Source organism: Xiphophorus maculatus, chromosome 11, assembly GCF_002775205.1.
Source record: "Xiphophorus maculatus strain JP 163 A chromosome 11, X_maculatus-5.0-male, whole genome shotgun sequence".
NCBI lineage: Eukaryota > Metazoa > Chordata > Actinopteri > Cyprinodontiformes > Poeciliidae > Xiphophorus > Xiphophorus maculatus.
The window spans coordinates 18,686,678-18,705,303 of record NC_036453.1 but is presented as its reverse complement, the minus strand read 5'-3'; the positions used below and the strand labels follow the sequence as shown (position 1 = coordinate 18,705,303).

General features: G+C 37.9%; 2 protein-coding genes across 7 annotated transcripts in view; both read right to left on the bottom strand.

The window, feature by feature from the left end:
• Positions 1-1,379: 1,379 nt before the first annotated feature.
• Positions 1,380-6,513, bottom strand: LOC111610136. The gene is made up of 5 exons (XM_023342770.1): positions 6,434-6,513; positions 4,713-4,971; positions 3,457-3,490; positions 2,491-2,665; positions 1,380-2,398 (listed from the first exon to the last, which is right to left on the bottom strand). Exons 1-5 carry the CDS (start codon positions 6,474-6,476, stop codon positions 2,058-2,060), a joined length of 852 nt encoding a protein of 283 aa, XP_023198538.1. The 5' UTR covers positions 6,477-6,513; the 3' UTR covers positions 1,380-2,057.
• A 190-nt stretch (positions 6,514-6,703) lies between these two features.
• LOC102219066 (ryanodine receptor 1-like) overlaps positions 6,704-18,626 on the bottom strand; it is a 47,492-nt gene continuing 35,569 nt past the window's right edge. For 3 of the 6 annotated variants that reach the window (XM_023342119.1, XM_023342118.1, XM_023342121.1), the window contains 26 exons: positions 18,337-18,436; positions 18,178-18,257; positions 18,019-18,095; positions 17,837-17,910; positions 17,298-17,315; positions 14,461-14,541; positions 14,270-14,358; positions 13,974-14,102; positions 13,789-13,893; positions 13,228-13,309; positions 11,831-13,140; positions 11,673-11,755; positions 11,341-11,500; positions 11,157-11,243; positions 10,735-11,007; positions 10,250-10,380; positions 10,094-10,136; positions 9,887-10,020; positions 9,730-9,790; positions 9,503-9,649; positions 9,284-9,418; positions 9,041-9,197; positions 8,439-8,503; positions 8,250-8,350; positions 8,122-8,173; positions 6,704-8,038 (listed from right to left, as the gene is read on the bottom strand). In XM_023342119.1, the coding sequence (XP_023197887.1) occupies positions 7,943-8,038; positions 8,122-8,173; positions 8,250-8,350; positions 8,439-8,503; positions 9,041-9,197; positions 9,284-9,418; positions 9,503-9,649; positions 9,730-9,790; positions 9,887-10,020; positions 10,094-10,136; positions 10,250-10,380; positions 10,735-11,007; positions 11,157-11,243; positions 11,341-11,500; positions 11,673-11,755; positions 11,831-13,140; positions 13,228-13,309; positions 13,789-13,893; positions 13,974-14,102; positions 14,270-14,358; positions 14,461-14,541; positions 17,298-17,315; positions 17,837-17,910; positions 18,019-18,095; positions 18,178-18,257; positions 18,337-18,436 (3,870 nt within the window). In that variant the 3' untranslated portion in view covers positions 6,704-7,942. The remainder of the gene's footprint in view (positions 8,039-8,121; positions 8,174-8,249; positions 8,351-8,438; positions 8,504-9,040; positions 9,198-9,283; positions 9,419-9,502; positions 9,650-9,729; positions 9,791-9,886; positions 10,021-10,093; positions 10,137-10,249; positions 10,381-10,734; positions 11,008-11,156; positions 11,244-11,340; positions 11,501-11,672; positions 11,756-11,830; positions 13,141-13,227; positions 13,310-13,788; positions 13,894-13,973; positions 14,103-14,269; positions 14,359-14,460; positions 14,542-17,297; positions 17,316-17,836; positions 17,911-18,018; positions 18,096-18,177; positions 18,258-18,336; positions 18,437-18,626) is intronic. The other 3 variants (XM_023342117.1, XM_023342120.1, XM_023342122.1) reach the window with 3 other exon arrangements.

Sequence of the window (18,626 nt, the reverse complement as noted above, 5' to 3'; positions counted from 1 at the left end):
TTTTCCTTTATCACTCTACCACAGTTTGGTGGCGTTATAAAACATTAACTGGTAATAGTTTTCATGAAAACTGCAAGACAGTGTTGATACTGGAGTTAACCTGAGCTTATTCACTTTAACTATCTTAAGGGAACAATTTCTCACACTTTGGTACCATAATTATTACATATATTGATAGAACTATAGCAATCGGCCAGAATCATCATTTTCACAGTTATATTTAACAATTTTAAAAGCATGTTTCTGTCTTTTGAGCTCGGCCTGCATAAAAGGTCATCTGTGCTCCCATATATACAATGATGGTGTATCATTTGGAACAGCAATGATCTCTGACCCATTTTCATAGTTTCTTTTTTAAAAATTGCTATCACTTAAAATGCAGAAATTATTAAAGCTGCTACTTCTAGAGATTTGTAAGATTGCTAAATTTCAGAGATTAATGTCAGGCATTAACGTCTAATCAACTTCCAATTGACTTTCCTTATGGTTCTATTTACAATAATTAGCTGAACCACTGAGATAAGTTAAGACCATGTTTTACTACAGCTGATTGTAATTTTGTATTTTAACTTCTCCCATCCACCACATGTTTAGCATTAGCTTTCAGAGACTTTTTAAGGCCAAACAGCACGTTCTTGTTAGAGTCTGAGTGGTGTGACAGATGGTGTTTTGACAGCTTACGTTGCTGTAGTTCAGTGAAAGCCCTCAATAGTAAAACATGGACTGTTCATGTGTGTAGAAGTGAGACTCTTCCATCAATTCCCGCTATGATTTGGATAACCACTGCATGACTTGCTGATATTTAGAAAACATATTTGTTTCGAGAACAAAGGCTATTGCTACACATGTGCATTAGTAGGCAAGGAAGGAAACACAATTCATTCACATCTAAACTAGCATTTTTTTTGTCACCACTGTCTCAAATCACATGCAGACTGGGCTTCCCACAGAGCCTTTGTGAATCCTTGGGGTGGACAATGTGTTGTTGTCATTTACTGCCAACAGTTCTCCTAACTTCATCCTCCTCACTGGAGAAATAACTAAAAAATAATTTCATTCTGCAGACTTAACTATCATTACTTTCCTCTTGGTGTTCATTGGATTATGTATTATTGCTTGAATTTGAGTTATCTGAGAGAACTTATTGCATTTTAACTTGTTGTTGGGCAGCAGAAGGACAGCCCTCCTAAGGGGCCATTCATGCAAACAACTTAATTTCATATCACTGTTTTTGTTCCTTAATTTAAATCATCAGTACACGTTTCAAATCTCTTTCTGCAGAAGTGCTACATGATACAGCAGAAGCTTAACTTTTTTTAGTGAAGGACTTCGCACATAAATCATTTGCTAAATAAAGAACGAGAAAACACAAGCTCAACAAAGTTCCAAAACCAGCTTTATTCTTGTAAAATAAATTAGTTCACATCAAGTTTTTTCATGGAACAAACAGTAGACCCACAGGATGACAACAAGTCGATGACTGCAGTGAAGCAATTTAACTGTGAGGAAACAAAAAGTTTTAAATGAGCTCTGTGGTTTCTCTGGTGTCTGAGGTTACTAAATCAATTTTAATCCAGTGAGGGTTATACAATAACGCTCCTTAAACTTCATGTAATACACCGCATCACCAGTGTAAAAGAGACAGATTACTCACTTTTATTAAAATGTACTATCACTGTTGTAGACGAAACAGAATGATAATATTCACAACATAAACAGCCTGAAATCAAAGACACACCTAAAAAATGCACAACAATATAGTTTTCTGGCCTGGTATCTGTTTTTTAAAGAATAATACAACATGGCAGTGAGAGTGAGTTCTTCATTGCGATTGACTTCAGATTAATCACTCAGATCTGTTCATCCTTTCACCACTTGGTAACTTTTGTGCTCACATTTGTCTTCTCTGCCCGTTAAACCTGGCAAATGTGCAGCACTTGAATACCAAACCAGCTTTCAGCAAAAAGTGGGCTGAACTCCAAGACTCCATTTGGATTTTTCACTTTGACATAAAACAAAAACGGAGCCCATCTATTTTTTATCTAGGGCTTGGCTTCTTAAAAAGTAAACCCACCACAATCAAAAGCATCAAAATCAGAGTCCCCCACCTCAAAGTCAAAGCTGTTGAAATGGGGGGAGTTGAGCGAGGAGCTACCGAGGTCGTACGCCCCCACAGGTCCTGTACCGGTGAAGTCCGTGTTGGCAGCCAGGTCGGCTTTGACGTCCAGATTAGTGGATGAGCATGCTCCGAGGTAACCCAAGGCAGAGGAGGCAGCAGCCCCTCCCATCAGCATATAAACAGCCTTCATCGCTTGCGCATTATTGAGAGTGCCGTGACGCAGGCATCCCACCGCCTGTGCACCCCGTCTGTAATTCTTTGTCTGAGGGGAATTTCTGCCTGTTGGATTAAGCGTTTTTTTCTAGATCATTTTATATTTATTTTCTTATCTTTATTGTAACAAAATGCATGAAAAAAATGTCTAAACTCACAATTCTCCCTTGGAGAAGTGTTGCTTGTTGGTCCTGGAGAGGGTGCCTCTGTGTCACTTACAGGTGGAGTTGGCGGATCTTTGTCCAGAATTTGCTCAGGGACAAGGTCTTGAAGAGTAATGCGTGGGGGAACAACCTGATGGCGCTTACAAGGGCTGAGGGGCGACGACAGACTCTGTAGGTAAGAGTAATACAGAGAACAGTAATAAGATGACAGCAGAAATTCAATTTGCTACATTAACCTGCAAAAATAGTGGTCAGTGAAAAAAACTGATTGGAGATTTTAAAGTTGATGCCAAGTCTTATGACAAACACAAATGCTGTTATTTAACCACTGCTAAGTGCATAACTTCAGTACACATGTTACATTAACTACTACAATGTACCTTGCATTGAATCCTATTTATAAAAAATGGACAAACATTGGTGCTCCCATGAAACCAGTTAGTTGAAGAATAGTAAGAAAATCAACATTGAAGCCATTTTTTATTTGCAAATTACAACATTAGAGTCTGTCATCTCAATGATAAGTCACAGTTATTATGTTCTTTTTTTTCCATTTAAATGATAAACAATAAATACAATAACCTGTCATCCCTACCAATAACATTTCTTTGAAATCTATTTACGTCCTCTAACTCTTTAACATTTAGTAAATATTCAACTCCTCAGGCCTTTTGCAGAACGTTACTGGACTTTGCTTTGGAAGTATTTTGTTCCTCAATAATGCACATTTTTCTTGCAAATTGTCATCACATTTTTATGCAATGGCTGTTTAATAAGTACAGACATCTATGTCCTTTGTACAAGAGTTACAACTGTTACTTTCTGTAAGCAGGCTGCATTTTGATAGAACAGGTAATGTAAGACGGAACCAAACCAATACTGGGAAGCACCTAAAGTAAGTTTTTTTTTATGACTATACAGCTCCAAAAGCGTTATCCAAACTGTACATCGTTAACTCACCATTTTGACTTTCTTCAGCACGTTTAGCCACTGACTGAAAGGTGATCAAAAAATATATATTTTGTTAGCCTCAACAAAAAGCAGCATAAAAATCCACACATACATTTAGATAAATTGAAACAAGATGCAATGCCTCTTCAGTTACTGGCAACCCATGCTAATGACGATTTTGAATAAATACGTTTGACTTCTCGTTACAAGTGTTTGTCACAATTTTAGTCATTTTAGCATTCTAACAATTGCTCTGACAAGGGCAAATTCAGGCTATGTTGTAGTCGCAATGTCTTCACGTAAATAAGATGGATATAAAAAGCTACTCCTGCCTTATTCTCATCATATTTTTTTTGTCGTTTCACGTTTGAAGAGCAGGTAACTGAAATTTCCTCCTTTGTGCAGTATTAATGGTGTTTTGGCTTCACACAGGTCATCCTGCTTTAACACCCCAGAGTAATGCTGCAGACAGCCATTGTCTCCCAATCCACAGGTGGTAAACCCAATCGCGGCAATAGAATGTGACTCTCCCATGCGAAGCTGTGTGGGATCTTATGAAATACAACTGCTTGTGACTTGACAATAGATTGTAAACCAACCCCCCATTTGGGAAAAGGAGGAACTTTGAATAAAATATTTAGCATTAAAAATAATTAATATTAAATATTTTTGATATTTAATATTAAAGCATTATTTTACTATTGACCTATGTTAAAATACCAAGCGCCAATTATGGCGATTATGGCACTTTGCCATGCCATACTTTATCCAAAAGAAACCAGACAGTCATAAATTACTATTGAAAATCTTGCTGGCACTGAACACCTGAAGGAATAGTATGAGATTAAAAATTGCTTAAGTCACATTTATTTATATATAGATTGCTAGGGGTGTCTATAATTGCTTCACAAATAATTTTATGTATTTAAAAAAAGAAAAAAATCATGTTATTTTTTACCTCCCAGTGTTTGTGTTCAAATCAAAGATCTTTCAAAAAAAAAAAAAGTGTGATAATAGAAAGATTACATTATTTGAAGGCTTTTTGCAGGTCTTTACAAGAGGTGCCAATATGAGGATATGATCTTTACCTACAAAAAGGAGTCTTCTATACAGTAATATGTGTGCTGTGTGCCATTAATTAAAAAATATAAATATTTCATCAAATGTAGCAATGTTGCCTTATGAAAAAGAACATAATTTTATAAAATAGCAACATTTAATGTCAACTCCAATACGACAATGTAAAAGCACACAGTCCGTCTGACCTGCAGTCTGTGGGGGTGTCAGTCAGCAGCAGCAGGTACTTATTCTGGGTGAGGATCAGAGCGAAGCAGCTGTCCCTGGACGCACCGGAAGGTAACTTTGGCAGGTCCAGGATCTCCTTGCCTTCAACAATTGTCTCACAGTGACTTTGCAGCAGTACAATCTGGTGAGGTGGAGACAGAGCATCATGGCATACGAAGAGACTGCCTTCAGCAGTCAGACGCAAAAAACGTTTCTTCCACTGTTTGAAAATGAATCCACCTTCAGGAAAAAAAAGATGAAAATACACAGGGCATTTTGAGTAATTGCTGGAACAAAGATGCCCAAAGAACAGTTTTCAAGGTTCCTACATGTTTTTCAGGTAAGACTTTCTGACTTTTGCGCATCATAAATTTTACTTATTTTCTCCAAATCCTGTTGTTTTTGCCAATTTTAAGATACAAATATTAAAAATTTGAATACTGATGTGACATCTCCTCTGATGTAAATGTCTCTGCACATGAAAGAAAAGAACGAAGCACACAAAAAATGAGAAAGGGCGAATAAAAGGAGGGGGTGAAGGAGAGACAAGAAAGAAAGGGATAAATGAACAGAAGAAAAGATGATAACAAGAAGTTAATTAAAAGGCATAAGATAGAACATGAGGACCAACAGGAAGTCTGGACACGAGGGGAAGACAAAAGGAAAACAGCAGGAAAGAATGAAGAAAGGAAGGAACAAATGGAGTTATGAAAAAACAAGGAATGGAGTTGTGAAAAAATGAAGGTCGACAGCCATGAAAAACCCCCAACATAGGCAGTTGTGGAAAAACAAAGAAGAAAGTTATGAAAAAAACAAGACAATTGTGAATAAATAAGGTTGACAGTAGTGAAATAACAAAGACACTGAACTGAAATTTGCTCGCTGCACACAGATCTGTACTGGCAACACAGCAAGAGGGGCTCAATCAGTGGCTCCCACTGGCCTCTCATTTGGTGACTTTTAAAGACAATTGGTAGTCCCTGTTTTTTTTTTTTATCTAAATAAGGAAACTGTCTTATTGAGTCGACCACTGAGGTGAATCAGCATAAATAATTTTCTAATTGATATTTCTTTATTGGGAATTTGAGTTAACTCCCCCTTGTGCCTAAGACTGAGTTCAGGACCCACTTATCCAGATTGGACAACAAATCAAACTGCATACATTTCCAGGCTGCGTGTGAACCTTAAGTATTAGGTGCGGCCTCAGCGATCAAAGTGGCAGCTTGAGCAATGTACATGTGGATTAAAGAACGAACACTGTGTCATTCCATCATCCCACCAGATTAGATTAGAGAAAGTCAGATGGAGAGAGGATCAGGAGGCTGTAGACGCTGAATGCGATCAATCCACATGGATTTTCTCATTTCAAAAGTTCTATTTATATGTAAGTAAAGTGTAAGGACCAACAGAACTGCTGTACTTTGCATGAAAAGTTAAAAAAACAACTTAACTTTACCTTTTAGTGCGTACGGTAAAAAGCTGGCTTTAGCACATACTAAAAATGTATCATGGCTGGGACTGCACAATTAATGCTGAACAATTCAAAATTTCTTGCAAAATGATTTATAAACATTTGATATCATACATGTGAAGCAACACAAAATATGGTAAAGATTGCAAAACTTCCCAACAGCTGAATCTGGTTGTTGATTGTATTTTTCCTCTAAAGTACAGAGATCTTTGTTGCTCCGATTCTACTCACCGTACATCCTGAGCACCCCGTGGTGTATCCCCGAGACATTCATGATTCCAGACTGTGTCGCGCAGTCCAGCGCTGTCAGACAGAAATATTTGTGGACGTTTGGAGCACATGAGATTCAATGTGAGTTTTTAATGCCCACCCTTAATCCCCCTCGGTCAGCTGGGATGCTGCAGAGCCACAGCTCAGCAGATTGGTGTAAAAATGGGTTGTGATGATCTGCTGCATGCAAACTGTTGCACTGTGTGCAGAGAGAGTCAATGGAGCAAGAGATTTTGTCATGTTTTTCTTTATTATCAGATCAATTTTACATACACAAAATCAGGGTTGAATATAAATAAACAATATTGTGACAGAAAATTACCTCTGTCATCCTGCTGTCTTTCCACAGCAAACATGAAAACAAAAAAAAACAAAACAAAAAAAAACTGTTGTCAACTTACTTTGAATCCAGTAAACAAAGATGACAAGATATTTCCATATTCAGCCCAGCTACTGGGGTCCGCTTCATTAAAGTATTAGATTTAATGCGCGCACACTTATTCAATGTTATTGCAGCCTTTTTGTTATTATGCTAAAGCATTTTGAAGTTTTCTTCAAAATGATTTTGAAGAAAACTTACAAAAGTCTGTCAATTTCAAACACTTGTTTGAAATTGCATGTCACTGAGGATAGGATAATGACCAGATTTTGACACCATATTTATAATATATTTGACACATTAGTAGTAGGAACACTTCTGAAATGATTTATTCTGATTACATGTGTTCACATCAGAAAATCTGGTATTTTGACTTGGCAGGTGTTGTTTTATAATCTTCTGTATATAGGTGTGTGGTGACTGTACAAATAATTTCTCATTTAAAAATACCTAATAATCAAGTATTATTTAGTTACCATTTATTATCATTTGTTGAATAAAAAAGAAGGCTGCAGCCACATCACCAGTGATCCATGATCTACAGCGTTAGAGACGGCTTACAGGCAGGTAGGCATGATGTAACAGAGTATAATCCAAAATACAACGTGAAAGCTTACAGATTTATCTACAAATCCACACGTAAGGTTATATAAAGAATAAAACTCCAACATTTCAAAATGACCAAACTGGAAATAAATAAATTAAGAAATCACACGGTAAAAATGGATACGTGGAAAAACCGGTAATGAACGAAAAATTACGGCTACGTCTAAAGTTATTAATGTTATTACATACAGTACATGTGCATTGTGTGCTTACTTAATCTCACATACTGGCAACTATTAAAATCCCTTCTAGAAATAAACCACACTGGATGGACATGAGTGGTCCTAAAGCAGGAATGAGGAGGATGAGTCAGGAGAGATGATTCGTAGGGATGAACAGATGACAGGGAGAGAAGTTTGGGTCTAGAACATTAGAAAAAGTGTGTTACACAGGTGAGCGTGCTGCTAGGCCTGCTGGTTGATTAGAAGTGTAATTCAGGCATGATCTTCCCTTCCTTCCAAAAGTACTTTTTGTTTATCTGTCAGTTAGGAAAGCTGATCTTCATATTGCTTTCTGAAACAGTCTCCAGCAGGAAAAAAGTCCCAGCATCGTTCCTGGTACATCTTCCACACGTATGACTCCTGCAAGCAGAGGATGCAAGAACAAGAATTCAAAAATTCAAAATTTAAAACGAAATAAAAAATTGAAAACACCTCAGACCGACCTGCCCAGTGTGTTCTGTCTCATCTTTGTTAATGAGATACATCAAGAAGAACCTGAAAATAAAACTCCAATATTAATCTGTTCTCATCTGCACCTGTGCAAACACTGCAATACAGAGGAGATGCTTACATGTAGTTGGCCAAGTTATGTTCGTCAAAGGTGTGGGTCTCAAAGCCATGTGGGGTTGTATCAAAGTAGTCACTTCCAATGCCACATATGAAGCATTTTGTCTGCACAACAATCAACAATGAAGAGCATAAACACTCTTCCCAAATGTACTTTAAGGTATCAATCAGCAATAACAGTATTATACTGTACCTCCATGTCCTCCTTAACCTGCTCCTGTTGGTCTCGGAGTTCTCCAAAGGCATCAATAATCAGACCTGCAGGGTTTTAACATATTATGATAGGAGTTGAAAACCTGTTGCATGCAAAACATCCGTTCAGAGCTTTTTTTGCCGATTTTTCTGATTTCTCTTTAAGGCTTATGATATAATAAGATTTAACAACAGTTTTTCTGCCCTTCCTGCCATGAGAGGCTGCTGTTCATAAGTATTAGGAGGAGACCAGAGGCCATAAGTAAAAGCTACAAAACACATTTGAAAGCTGAAAATGATGACACAGATCTGCTCAAAGTCTCGTCCTCCAAGCCTAAATGAAACTGGACCTGTCTTGGTTTTTTCTTTTAAATACCCATGAAAATTGCCAACTTAAACCTTCTTCCCTCAGTAACGACATCCATGCCAAAAAGTGTTGCCAGACCAGCTTAGCTATGGTTCATTCACTGAGTGGAAAAGATCAAATATTTTACTTTGCTCTCCTTTTTAAAATAGTGTGATTCTGGTACCAGCCAGTTTCTCTCCATTTCAAGTTTCTTCACATATTGTTCATTTAAAAACCATCATCCAGGATGTGTTTACCCTGAATAATGGCCAGCAGAATGACAATGACGAAGAAGAAGAAGGTTATATCAAAGACCACTCGATAAAGCTCATATTCGTCTCCTGCGGGATCTTCTATCTCGTCTCCAATTCCTCCACCAGCACGCACGCCCACGTACATATGGAACAGGTAACACTGCACAGGAGAAAACCTCATGAACATAAATTGGGAGGTTATATATGATTAAAAACAGCCGTCTTTTGCAATAATCAGTGGTTTACAGTCATCATGTCATCGCATTTCATGTCGGGCTCGTCTTCATCCTCACTCTTGTTGTAAAACTTGCGGAAGAAATTGAAAGCAACCACAGTGTAAAGATACACCACCACAGCCAGTAAGCCCACTGTCATCATGAGCTGCAACACACAGCACAAAAAAATTAGCTAATACATTCTAACTAAAGCTAAAGATGTATTCTGAAGTTTTTATTTTGCTCTTGCCTGTTTGCCATTGTGTGTAACTGATGACAGGATAGTGCGTAGAGTTTTGACACCCATTGCAATGTCCAGCAAATGGCAGGCAAAGAAGAAGTTGTTGTAATGACCAAGCAGGGACATCACCAGGTACCAACAAAGATAAAGGAAGGTCTACAGGAAAATACGGGAAATAAAGTATCAAGGGGATGGACAAAGCACAGAGTGAAATATACATTTACTCATTTTCTTACCCCGTCTGTGAACACAACTCCAAATTTCCAGATCTGGTACTTGATATCTATGGAAGTCACCCTAAAAGATAAAATATGGTTTAATAATTACTTTTTTCAGTCCAAAGTAGATATATAACCCATTTTCTTGTCCTTTTATAGCAAAGCTCTACTTCACCATGCAAACACAGAGTTGTCTGGCTCCTCTTGTTTCTTCTCATGTTGCTGACTGACATCCAAGGAGGCTAAATCAACGCCCAGTAGCTCAGCAATTCTTTCTCTCCCATAAATATCTCCATACTTATCCAGGACCTGGACACAGACAGTATGTTACATATTAGAGAGCATAAAATCTCTATTGCACCATAATCAAGAATCTACTCACTTTTCGTTTGACAAATTTATCCCAGTAGTTGTTTGGGAAAGAGCTGAAAAGATAAGCAACATGAAGCATTAACTGAATTAACAGCAACCTAATAATTCTGATATTATTTAACAGTATCTGTAATGAAACAGCCATTTTTTCCTCCGGTCTCCCTACGGTGTGTTCAGGACTAGACGATCCCATTGGCCCTTGATGTCGTCATCCTCAGGCTGCTCAGTGATGTAGAGGCCATCAAACTCCAGCTTTCTTGCAAGTTCCTTTTCTCTTTTAAAGATCACCAGCGGGATCTGGTAAAACCAAACTTAAGCTAAAAATTGTCTCATTGCAAGAAATTCAAGCTAATAATGTTGTTTTCAACACTGATGCACAAGTATTCATTCCTCTTTTTCCAAATCTGGTCAGGTTACAATGTGATGAAAAATGATACCTGCTTACAAATATAAAACTCAAAAGTGTGGTGTACATTTATCTTTACTGGGGTACCCCAATTAAAATCCAATGCAGCCTGTTGCCTTGGATGCATTAAGCTGCATTGGATTGAAGAATCAGGCATCCCACAGACAAAATGTGTAAATATCGAAGGGGCATGAATACTTTTGCAAGACACTGTAAAAAGAAAGTGCAGGTATGTTTTGTGATACCTTCAGACAGTTGTACCCAATGATACAAATAAATGAAATGACTGTATGGAGAATGGCTAGGAATGATAGTGTGGGCTGCATGTATCCAGTGCTCTCCTCTAAATAGAAATAAAGTAGAACATCTTCTTCCTCGTCTTCTCCTCCTCCATCTGCTCCAGATCCTTCAGCTTCATCCCCACAGCCCTCAAACAAGCCAGAACCCTCAAACAACCCGCTTCCCTCCGACAGTCCGGATCCCTCCATCTCACCCCCTTCAGGTGGAGTATCAGAGACCTTTACAAAACAAAAGACCAAGACGAGCCATAAAATCTATTGCTGCCAAAGATCAGAAAGTCATAATGCTTAGTAGGCCTAAAAACTTAATAATTCAGCTACAATCTGTACAACATTTGAAAACAATGTTTCAATACAAAATGCTTTACCCGGTAGAAAAGAAGAATGAAGTTCAGGGCAAATGCAAGGAACAATGCCAAAAATCGCAGATTGTAGAAGTTCCTGGAGAGGTAGTTCTGGTAAAGAGAGATTAGTATTTGTGGTGCTCCACAAAAAATGTAAAATGGCATGCCATTACATTAGTTTTTACCACAAAAGGTACAATGCCCTCACCATGAATTTATTTCTCTGAGTTTCCAGCTCAGTCCAGATTTGAAAACCCTGGTGCTTCTTCTGCTTTTTCTCTTTCTTGGCTGCGGATTTCTTTGGTTCTTGTGGCTTTTCTTCTTCTTTGCTCTTGGCTACTTTCTCAGATTTTTCACCAGTTTCAACACTTGAAATGAAACACGCAAGTTTCATTGTATAATTTTAGTCATCAACATCACCTTGGCACTGTTGATCCATCTTAATGTGTTTCGTTTTGAATGATATCTGTTACTTTCTAGTACTTAGATTTTAAGTCAGTTTCCCACACATTAAGTACTTAAAAGAAAACTTAAACTTACTCTGACTTTTCTGGTTCTGGAGGGGTTTCTTCCACAGGAGCAGGTTCAGGTGGTTTTTGGCTTGCATCAGACTCTTCTCCTGGCTGTAGTGAAATGGAAAGATCATCCACAATACAAGGACTTTTTTCAGATTGTTGATTTTTTAGAGATGTCCTTACCATTTTTCTCTTTGTAATGGGAGACCCTTCAGGAGTCGGAGGCTCAACTGGTTCCTCAACACCCATATCTCCAAGTCCACCTGGAGCATCCATACCCGGAATCCTTCCTCCTTCATTTTCCTGCGTGTCCTCCTCTTCCTCTTCGCCACTCCCCGATTCACCAGTGTCTGTTATCCCCCCAGCTTCTTGTTCTTCCCCTGTCCCCAGCTCTCCTGGTCCATCTCCGTGCACGTCGTCTTGAGTGGGATCTGGCATACTTGCTAAAATCTCAGTGACTGTTATGTTTTTAGCTCCCTCCACCAATCCACCTCCAAACAGCGCTTGCCAGATGATCATGAAGAAGCCTTTGCACACATTGTAAATGAAGGTCAGTATGCTCATCAAGATAGCCCAGAAGAACTTGGACAAAGCCACCACGATCTCCTTAAAGGTCATCTTTCTGATTCTGCGATACTGTCTGCGGAGGTTACGGAAGGTGAAGATGCTGAGGAAGCTTGACATGCTGTGGAGGAAGTCTGTAAATGCTGAGGTTGATTCGGGTCGCCCTTCGTCGCCATTGCCATCTTCATCCCCGCCTCCACCTGCTGCCCCCTCTCCCCCTCCTTCATCTCCCTCATCATCCTCTTCTCCCTTCTCCTCTTCTTCCTGCTCTGAAATCTGTGAAGCGATATTCATCTCAAAGATGGTATCCTCACAGAAGTTGACGAACATCTCCATTTTCTCAGATTCACCGCCCTCGTTGACGACATCAAATATAAACTGCCGTTTGGACTCTCGCACTTGTGGCATTTCCCACTGTCTGCGGTTGACTTCGCTGATTTCAAAGTAGATGCGCTCAATCTTTCTGCTAGCGCCCATTATCTCAATACGGCCAAGGAATGGGCGGAAATAGTTGAGCACACTCTCTGCTTGCGCCAGGAAATTCTGCAGCCGGCAGTCGTGCGGCACATGCTCAGAAAGGTTGGTGAGCAGCACTGCGATGTTGAACCCGATGTCCTTGGCTGGCTCTTGAAAACGATTGGAAAACTCCTCGTAATTGATCATGTCGTTCTCATCTGCTTCTGAGCAGGACAAAAGAAACTGGATCTCAGAGGGGGAGTACTGTTTCTGACTGTCCATAGCCTTCTGAAAGTCCTTCTTAGAGATCAGCCCTCGAGGGTCAGAGACATAGTCACGGAAAGCATCAGAGGCAACAATGTCTTTCAGTTTGAGAAACATGTCAAAGAACTTGAGAATCATCTCAACGTTGCTGGAGGACTCCACCAACATGTCGACCATTTGCCGCGCAATTGTACCATTAACTATGTTCCCTGAAACAAGAATAAAAAAATCAAACAAGTGATTTAAAGGCATCCCATTAATCAAATTTATTTGGCAGTATTTAAGTTTTTTTTTACCCTCTAATAGTGAGAGCAGCATAACAACCATGTCTTTTTGAAGGTCAAGAAGCTCCTTCAGCAGAGCAATCTGGCTGGAGTCCTGTGGTCATAAAGAAATACAGTAATGATATCATGACTGGAATGCAGTAGATAATAAACTACAAGGTATTGTCCTCAGTGGACAACTCAGACATACAAGGAAGAATTAGTAAGGAAGACAGATGTCTTATTATGAGACATCTATGGATAACCTTTATAGAAAACATTCACTGTGCTTTAATTTCCACTGCCTAATTTAAGAATACTGAACTTATGCAAACTTCTTGGTGACATGATGTAACAAAACTGAACAAAAGACAGTGATATCAACTATTATCTTGGGTCATTTTTGTTTGAAAAGATTTGTTAAACTCTGCTTTATTATGATGCTTTTTGCACAATATTCTGACTTCTCTTTCATTTAACGTTGTTTGCATTGAAATCTACACCGGCAAGCCAAAGCTCATTTGAAAAACTATATAAAAAGTTATGATAAATGCATTTTCGTTTTATATGTTTGAGTTACATCAATTTGTCCACCTGTGCCAACTTCATCATCATGTGGGCAAACACATGAAGGAATCCGACAATAGCATCCCACAATCTGCTGTGAGCTAAGGACTGCTGGTTGCCTGTACACGGGCCCTGCAGAAAACAAAAAGGCTTCTCATTACAAACTAACTTACAAAGAAACAACATAAATTGGTAATTTGTCGTAAAAGTACCTGAATATATTCTGTTAAACTGTTAAAAATCTGTTTTGCCACTGTCATAGCTTTGGAGAAATTCTTTTTGCCTGGATCATCGATGATATCCTTCCCAGAATAATACCAGTAGAAATCACTGATAGATTCCTTGATTGAAAAAAAGAAACTGTTCAAAGCATTGGCATATTTGAAAATTATTTATACAAACACTAACTCTGGAATGATTTGCTCATATGTACTGCACGCTTTATTATTTTAAGTCTCAAATAATTTTCACCATGTGCTGTGTAGGGCAGATTACTGTCAAAGTGTACCTGGAGTCGAAGGAGGTAATCCACAGTGCAGATGATGACGTTGATGCTGGTTGTGCTTCCTGTCTGTGTCCGCAAGTAGTTTTGAAAATCTGCGGAAACAGGATTATTCAGCTTGCAAAGTCTGTTTTGATGGAATTTATTGTTGATTTAATTTCAGTCCAACTTGAATCTGAAACATGACTTGTTCCCACCATTATTGTGTCCTTCACAGAGGAGCTGCAGGAAACGGAACAGGTCACAAGTGAACTCATCGTCCGCCATGACTTTCTCATCTTCAGAGGAAAGATTAACACAAATAAATGTATGAAACAAAGTACGAGAATTCACCTAGATTATTAAACAAAAAGAAAAAAAAGATTGCTGGTAACAGCTTAAACATATCTCTTAAGAATTGATTAAATTACTTGTTCAACTTACCATCATAGGTAAATGAGTTTTAGTGTCACATACTGCAACTGTCACCGCTTACAAAGAGTTATAAATATATGGTTAATGTTGAGGACACAGGCATGCAGTCATACTGTGTGTCAAACAACATACAAGAGGTGCTAACAACACATACAAACACGTCAGGTGAAAACAAGCTGCAGTGGAAAACAGCCACATTAACAACAAGTATAAATTGAACTAAGAATCTACTGCTTGACAAATGGAAAGATGGAATTAATGGCAGGATTTTACTGCGTTCAGGGGTGAACTGATTATCTAGCCATATTTATGCTTCATTACAGAAGAATAAACAATGCAAAAATTGTAAAGTGCACAAAAATTACAGATGTGGCCCTTTTATCCGTTTTCTAAAGTCCTCTGTAGGTAATAAATCTTTCTGGCACGAGGTGCTAGATCTGAAAACCTTCGCCTCCAAATCAAGTAAGGTGGTGATGATTTTCACAATATATACCATGCGCCAAAATGGGACTTCAAAAATAACATATTTGTTTAATACCAATATTCATATTTCTCACTAAAGCAGAAACAATCTAATTTTTAGTTTTCTATGTTTATCCCATTTCCATTTCATCATAATTATCTTTTGTTTTGTTAGGTGGGAACATTTATGGACACATTTAGAAGTCGCTTAGGGTAAAGAGATGTATAACATCCATATATTCTCCAGAAAACTAAAATTCAGTTGGTGTTTGCATACATTAAATTGAGGGCAAAAAGTTTGGATCGAACACCTTGTGCCTGACAAATTGACAATTGACTAATCAGCTGCCCTATTTTAATGATGATTTATACTACCATGCTTTCCAAAGCAGTGCACCCCTGCCTGCAGTAAAACACACAAACACTGAACAATTCAGGACATGTCAATTAAAAGTAAGAGAGGACATTGTCCATCAACATTAGTGATGCACCAATCAATTATCCAGACAGAGAAATGAGACCAATTTACATTGATTTTGCTCATTGATTGGTTTGTTTTGCATCTGCATCAAATGAATCAAAACAGAAATGACCAACTTTATCCCCATTTACAAATGCATCAACATATTGTGATTCTAATTGAGTCATCTTTACCGAGTTACCGAGCAAAACTCAAATTTATTGGTCAGACCTCGAAAGAGAAGAAAGTTTGTCAGTGAATGCCCGATTGGTGCATCTCATTGAAATGTTGAAGGGAATCCAGTATTAGATCAGTCTGAGGCTCTAAGGGACCAAACAAAAAGTCCAATGTGAAAATGACTTTTGAGTCAACTACCTGTTCCCACCTAGGTTTATCTTAAAAAGGTGTGCAGTCAGAGTTGAATGGAAAATTAGTTGTTTGGGTTGGAACATGTAAATGAACATAAAATATTGGATTCCATTCATGGCATTTAAAAATGGAAAACACATGGAATATCGAGTGCCAAAAGTACCATAATGTAAAACAAAAATAACTAATCAAATCAATATTTATATGTGAAAATTGGAATAAAATTAAAAGTGTTCTTTAATTAAGCACTAACAAAATGAACCTATACATAACTAATGCATAACATAATACATACTGATATTTATAAAAACAATTCGATTCAACAGTAATCAAAATTATGAGATATTATAAGATAAGAATACAATTTTAATTCAGTATGCATTAAATTATATAATATTTGTTGAAAAGTGAATTTATCTTAGTCTTCAGCAAGTTTAATAGGGAGGGCTAACAGAGCCGCAGAGCCTAACAACCAATCAAATGTTAGGTTGAATCTGACATCATGATGACATCATTTCTACTTTCTAAACACCAGAATAACAAGGGAGCATTGATTAAGAATTGTTTATTAGCCTCAATTTCTGAAGTTTAAGTTTAACTAAAATTATAATGACTTTAAATACTTTGAGAGAACATAGATGATGATGTTTTAATTACATTTGGGAAAGTATTTTAAGGCCACACAATGTGTTATGGTGTGGGATTTGTGCATGATGAGAACAAAAGCAAAGGACCTTGTGAAGATAATGGCTTAAGCTGGTAAGAGTCCTTAACCAAGAGAAATTAAGTCACGGGCCTTGCAAGTTAAAAGGGCGCTAAGCAACATAGAAATCAAGATTACAGTTTGTCAGATCAGGCACAGCAACCTGAAAGTGAAATTAGAACCCAAATCATCTTGTTGTTGCTGATAGACTGTCATGTGGTCTAATGAAACTAAAAGTGGAGTGTTGGGTAACATAAAATTTGGGGGGAAAGGGCAAACTTTCAAATTCCTCATTAAACTGGCATTTAGAGAAGAGAAGTTATTTGGTCATTCTAACTAACTTAACACAGAAAAATTTCATTGTGAAATCAAACTTAGAAAAATATTTTGATTTGTCTTGCTAAAGATCTGGTTTCAATTCATATTCAGTAGATAAACTATGTAGTTGTTGGATTGTGCTCCTTTTGACCCTCGATAATGGTGGAAGGGCACGCGAGGTGCGAACATGAACAATGGACAATCCCCTCTCAACAGAGTCATCATCATTAAAATAAAAAAGAGAATTGAGCAAAGTGAGACAGGGGAATGAGAGAGCAGAGAGGCCGATGGAGAGAATGATGATTTACCCCGATCTAGGTTCAAGTCTGAGGACCATGAAAGGAGGGACATGGGGAGGGTGGCAGTGATCATGGGGAAGGGAGAGAGGAACAGTGTGTTGACAACAGCAGAGGACTAAGAGATGAGGTTGGGGAGGATATTAACAACATTCCATGGCAAAATCATTTTGGTTGAAATTTCTAAGTATTCTCCAGAATTAGACCACTAATAGACATACAAATGAAATGATTTTTGACTAAATTCTGTTACATTTTCACTGTGTTAATAGTACTTATGTTAGCAAACTTGTCATTCTATCAGATCAAATTTGTGTTTTAATGTTGAAGATGGTAAGCATATAAAACAAAATGAATTAAATAGTAAATTATTTATTTTGGATTCACATGAGTATTGAGATTTTATCCGATATCTTGTTGAGAACGAGCAGCAAAGAGTATGTACATTTAATTACTTAGCAATAAATATCAAACAACGGTGTGATATCATTTTCACTGTCTGCATCTTAAATATCTTATGTATGAAAGTAGAGAAGAAATCAGAGACTTACTTGTTCCTTCCTCTGAAACCATGCCAAGCCCCTCTGCCTTGTTTTGCCTCTCAAAGGCATTTAAATCCAGTACGCTGTTTAAAACATAAACCTTTGATTTCATTCAGTAGTCCTAACTGGTCAGAAACATACAACTACTTTACTATTTTCCACAGAAAGTAGCCAAAGGACTGAAAACCAACCAGCAAGTCTGCATTAGAGCTTGGACACTCAAAAAGAAGCCCACGTCCTTTTTGTCTTTCAGGTACTCCAACATTTTCTGACAATACAGTGGAAGGAAATCAGTTTTAAAACAGCGCCACTAAGTTACCAAATAAACGGTTTGTTTCAAAAACACATACCCGCTGAACCTCGCTGTTTCCGCCATTAAGGATAGAAATGCCCAGCTTGAGGGTTGTAGATACCATTGGGCCAGTTTCACCTAGAAAACAAAGGAAGATTCGAGCACAGGGAGACAGTGAAGGAAAAAATTCTTTAGAGTAAAAACAGAGGAAGATTACCTTTGCAGGCACTTATCATTTGCAGGACCATTTCTGCAGCGCCACGGTTATGAAGTCGGGACTGTTGGTAAAGAAGCCTTTGCTTCTCCATTTCTTTTTCCTTTGGTGGGCAGAAATCAAGATGAGTTTTTGGTAGTGATATTTTTCACACAGATCATTAAAATAGGAAGGTGAGGCTCTTAACCAATTGGTAACGTATTCAATTAAAGAGTGCCACCTATCACCGTAGTTAAGGTGACACAGTTTAATAATTCCTGGTTAAAATCTACGAGAAAGAAGGTATATTAATC

What these genes read in the sequence shown, in the direction of transcription:
- LOC111610136 (XM_023342770.1), bottom strand. Translation starts at nt 6,476, where the DNA reads ATGAATGTCTCGGGGATACACCACGGGGTGCTCAGGATGTACG. An exon ending in GACACCCCCACAGACTGCAG is followed by an intron (nt 3,491 to 4,712) that starts GTCAGACGGACT and finishes ATCACCTTTCAG; the next exon opens with TCAGTGGCTAAACGTGCTGA. An exon ending in TGCTGAAGAAAGTCAAAATG is followed by an intron (nt 2,666 to 3,456) that starts GTGAGTTAACGA and finishes TCTTACCTACAG; the next exon opens with AGTCTGTCGTCGCCCCTCAG.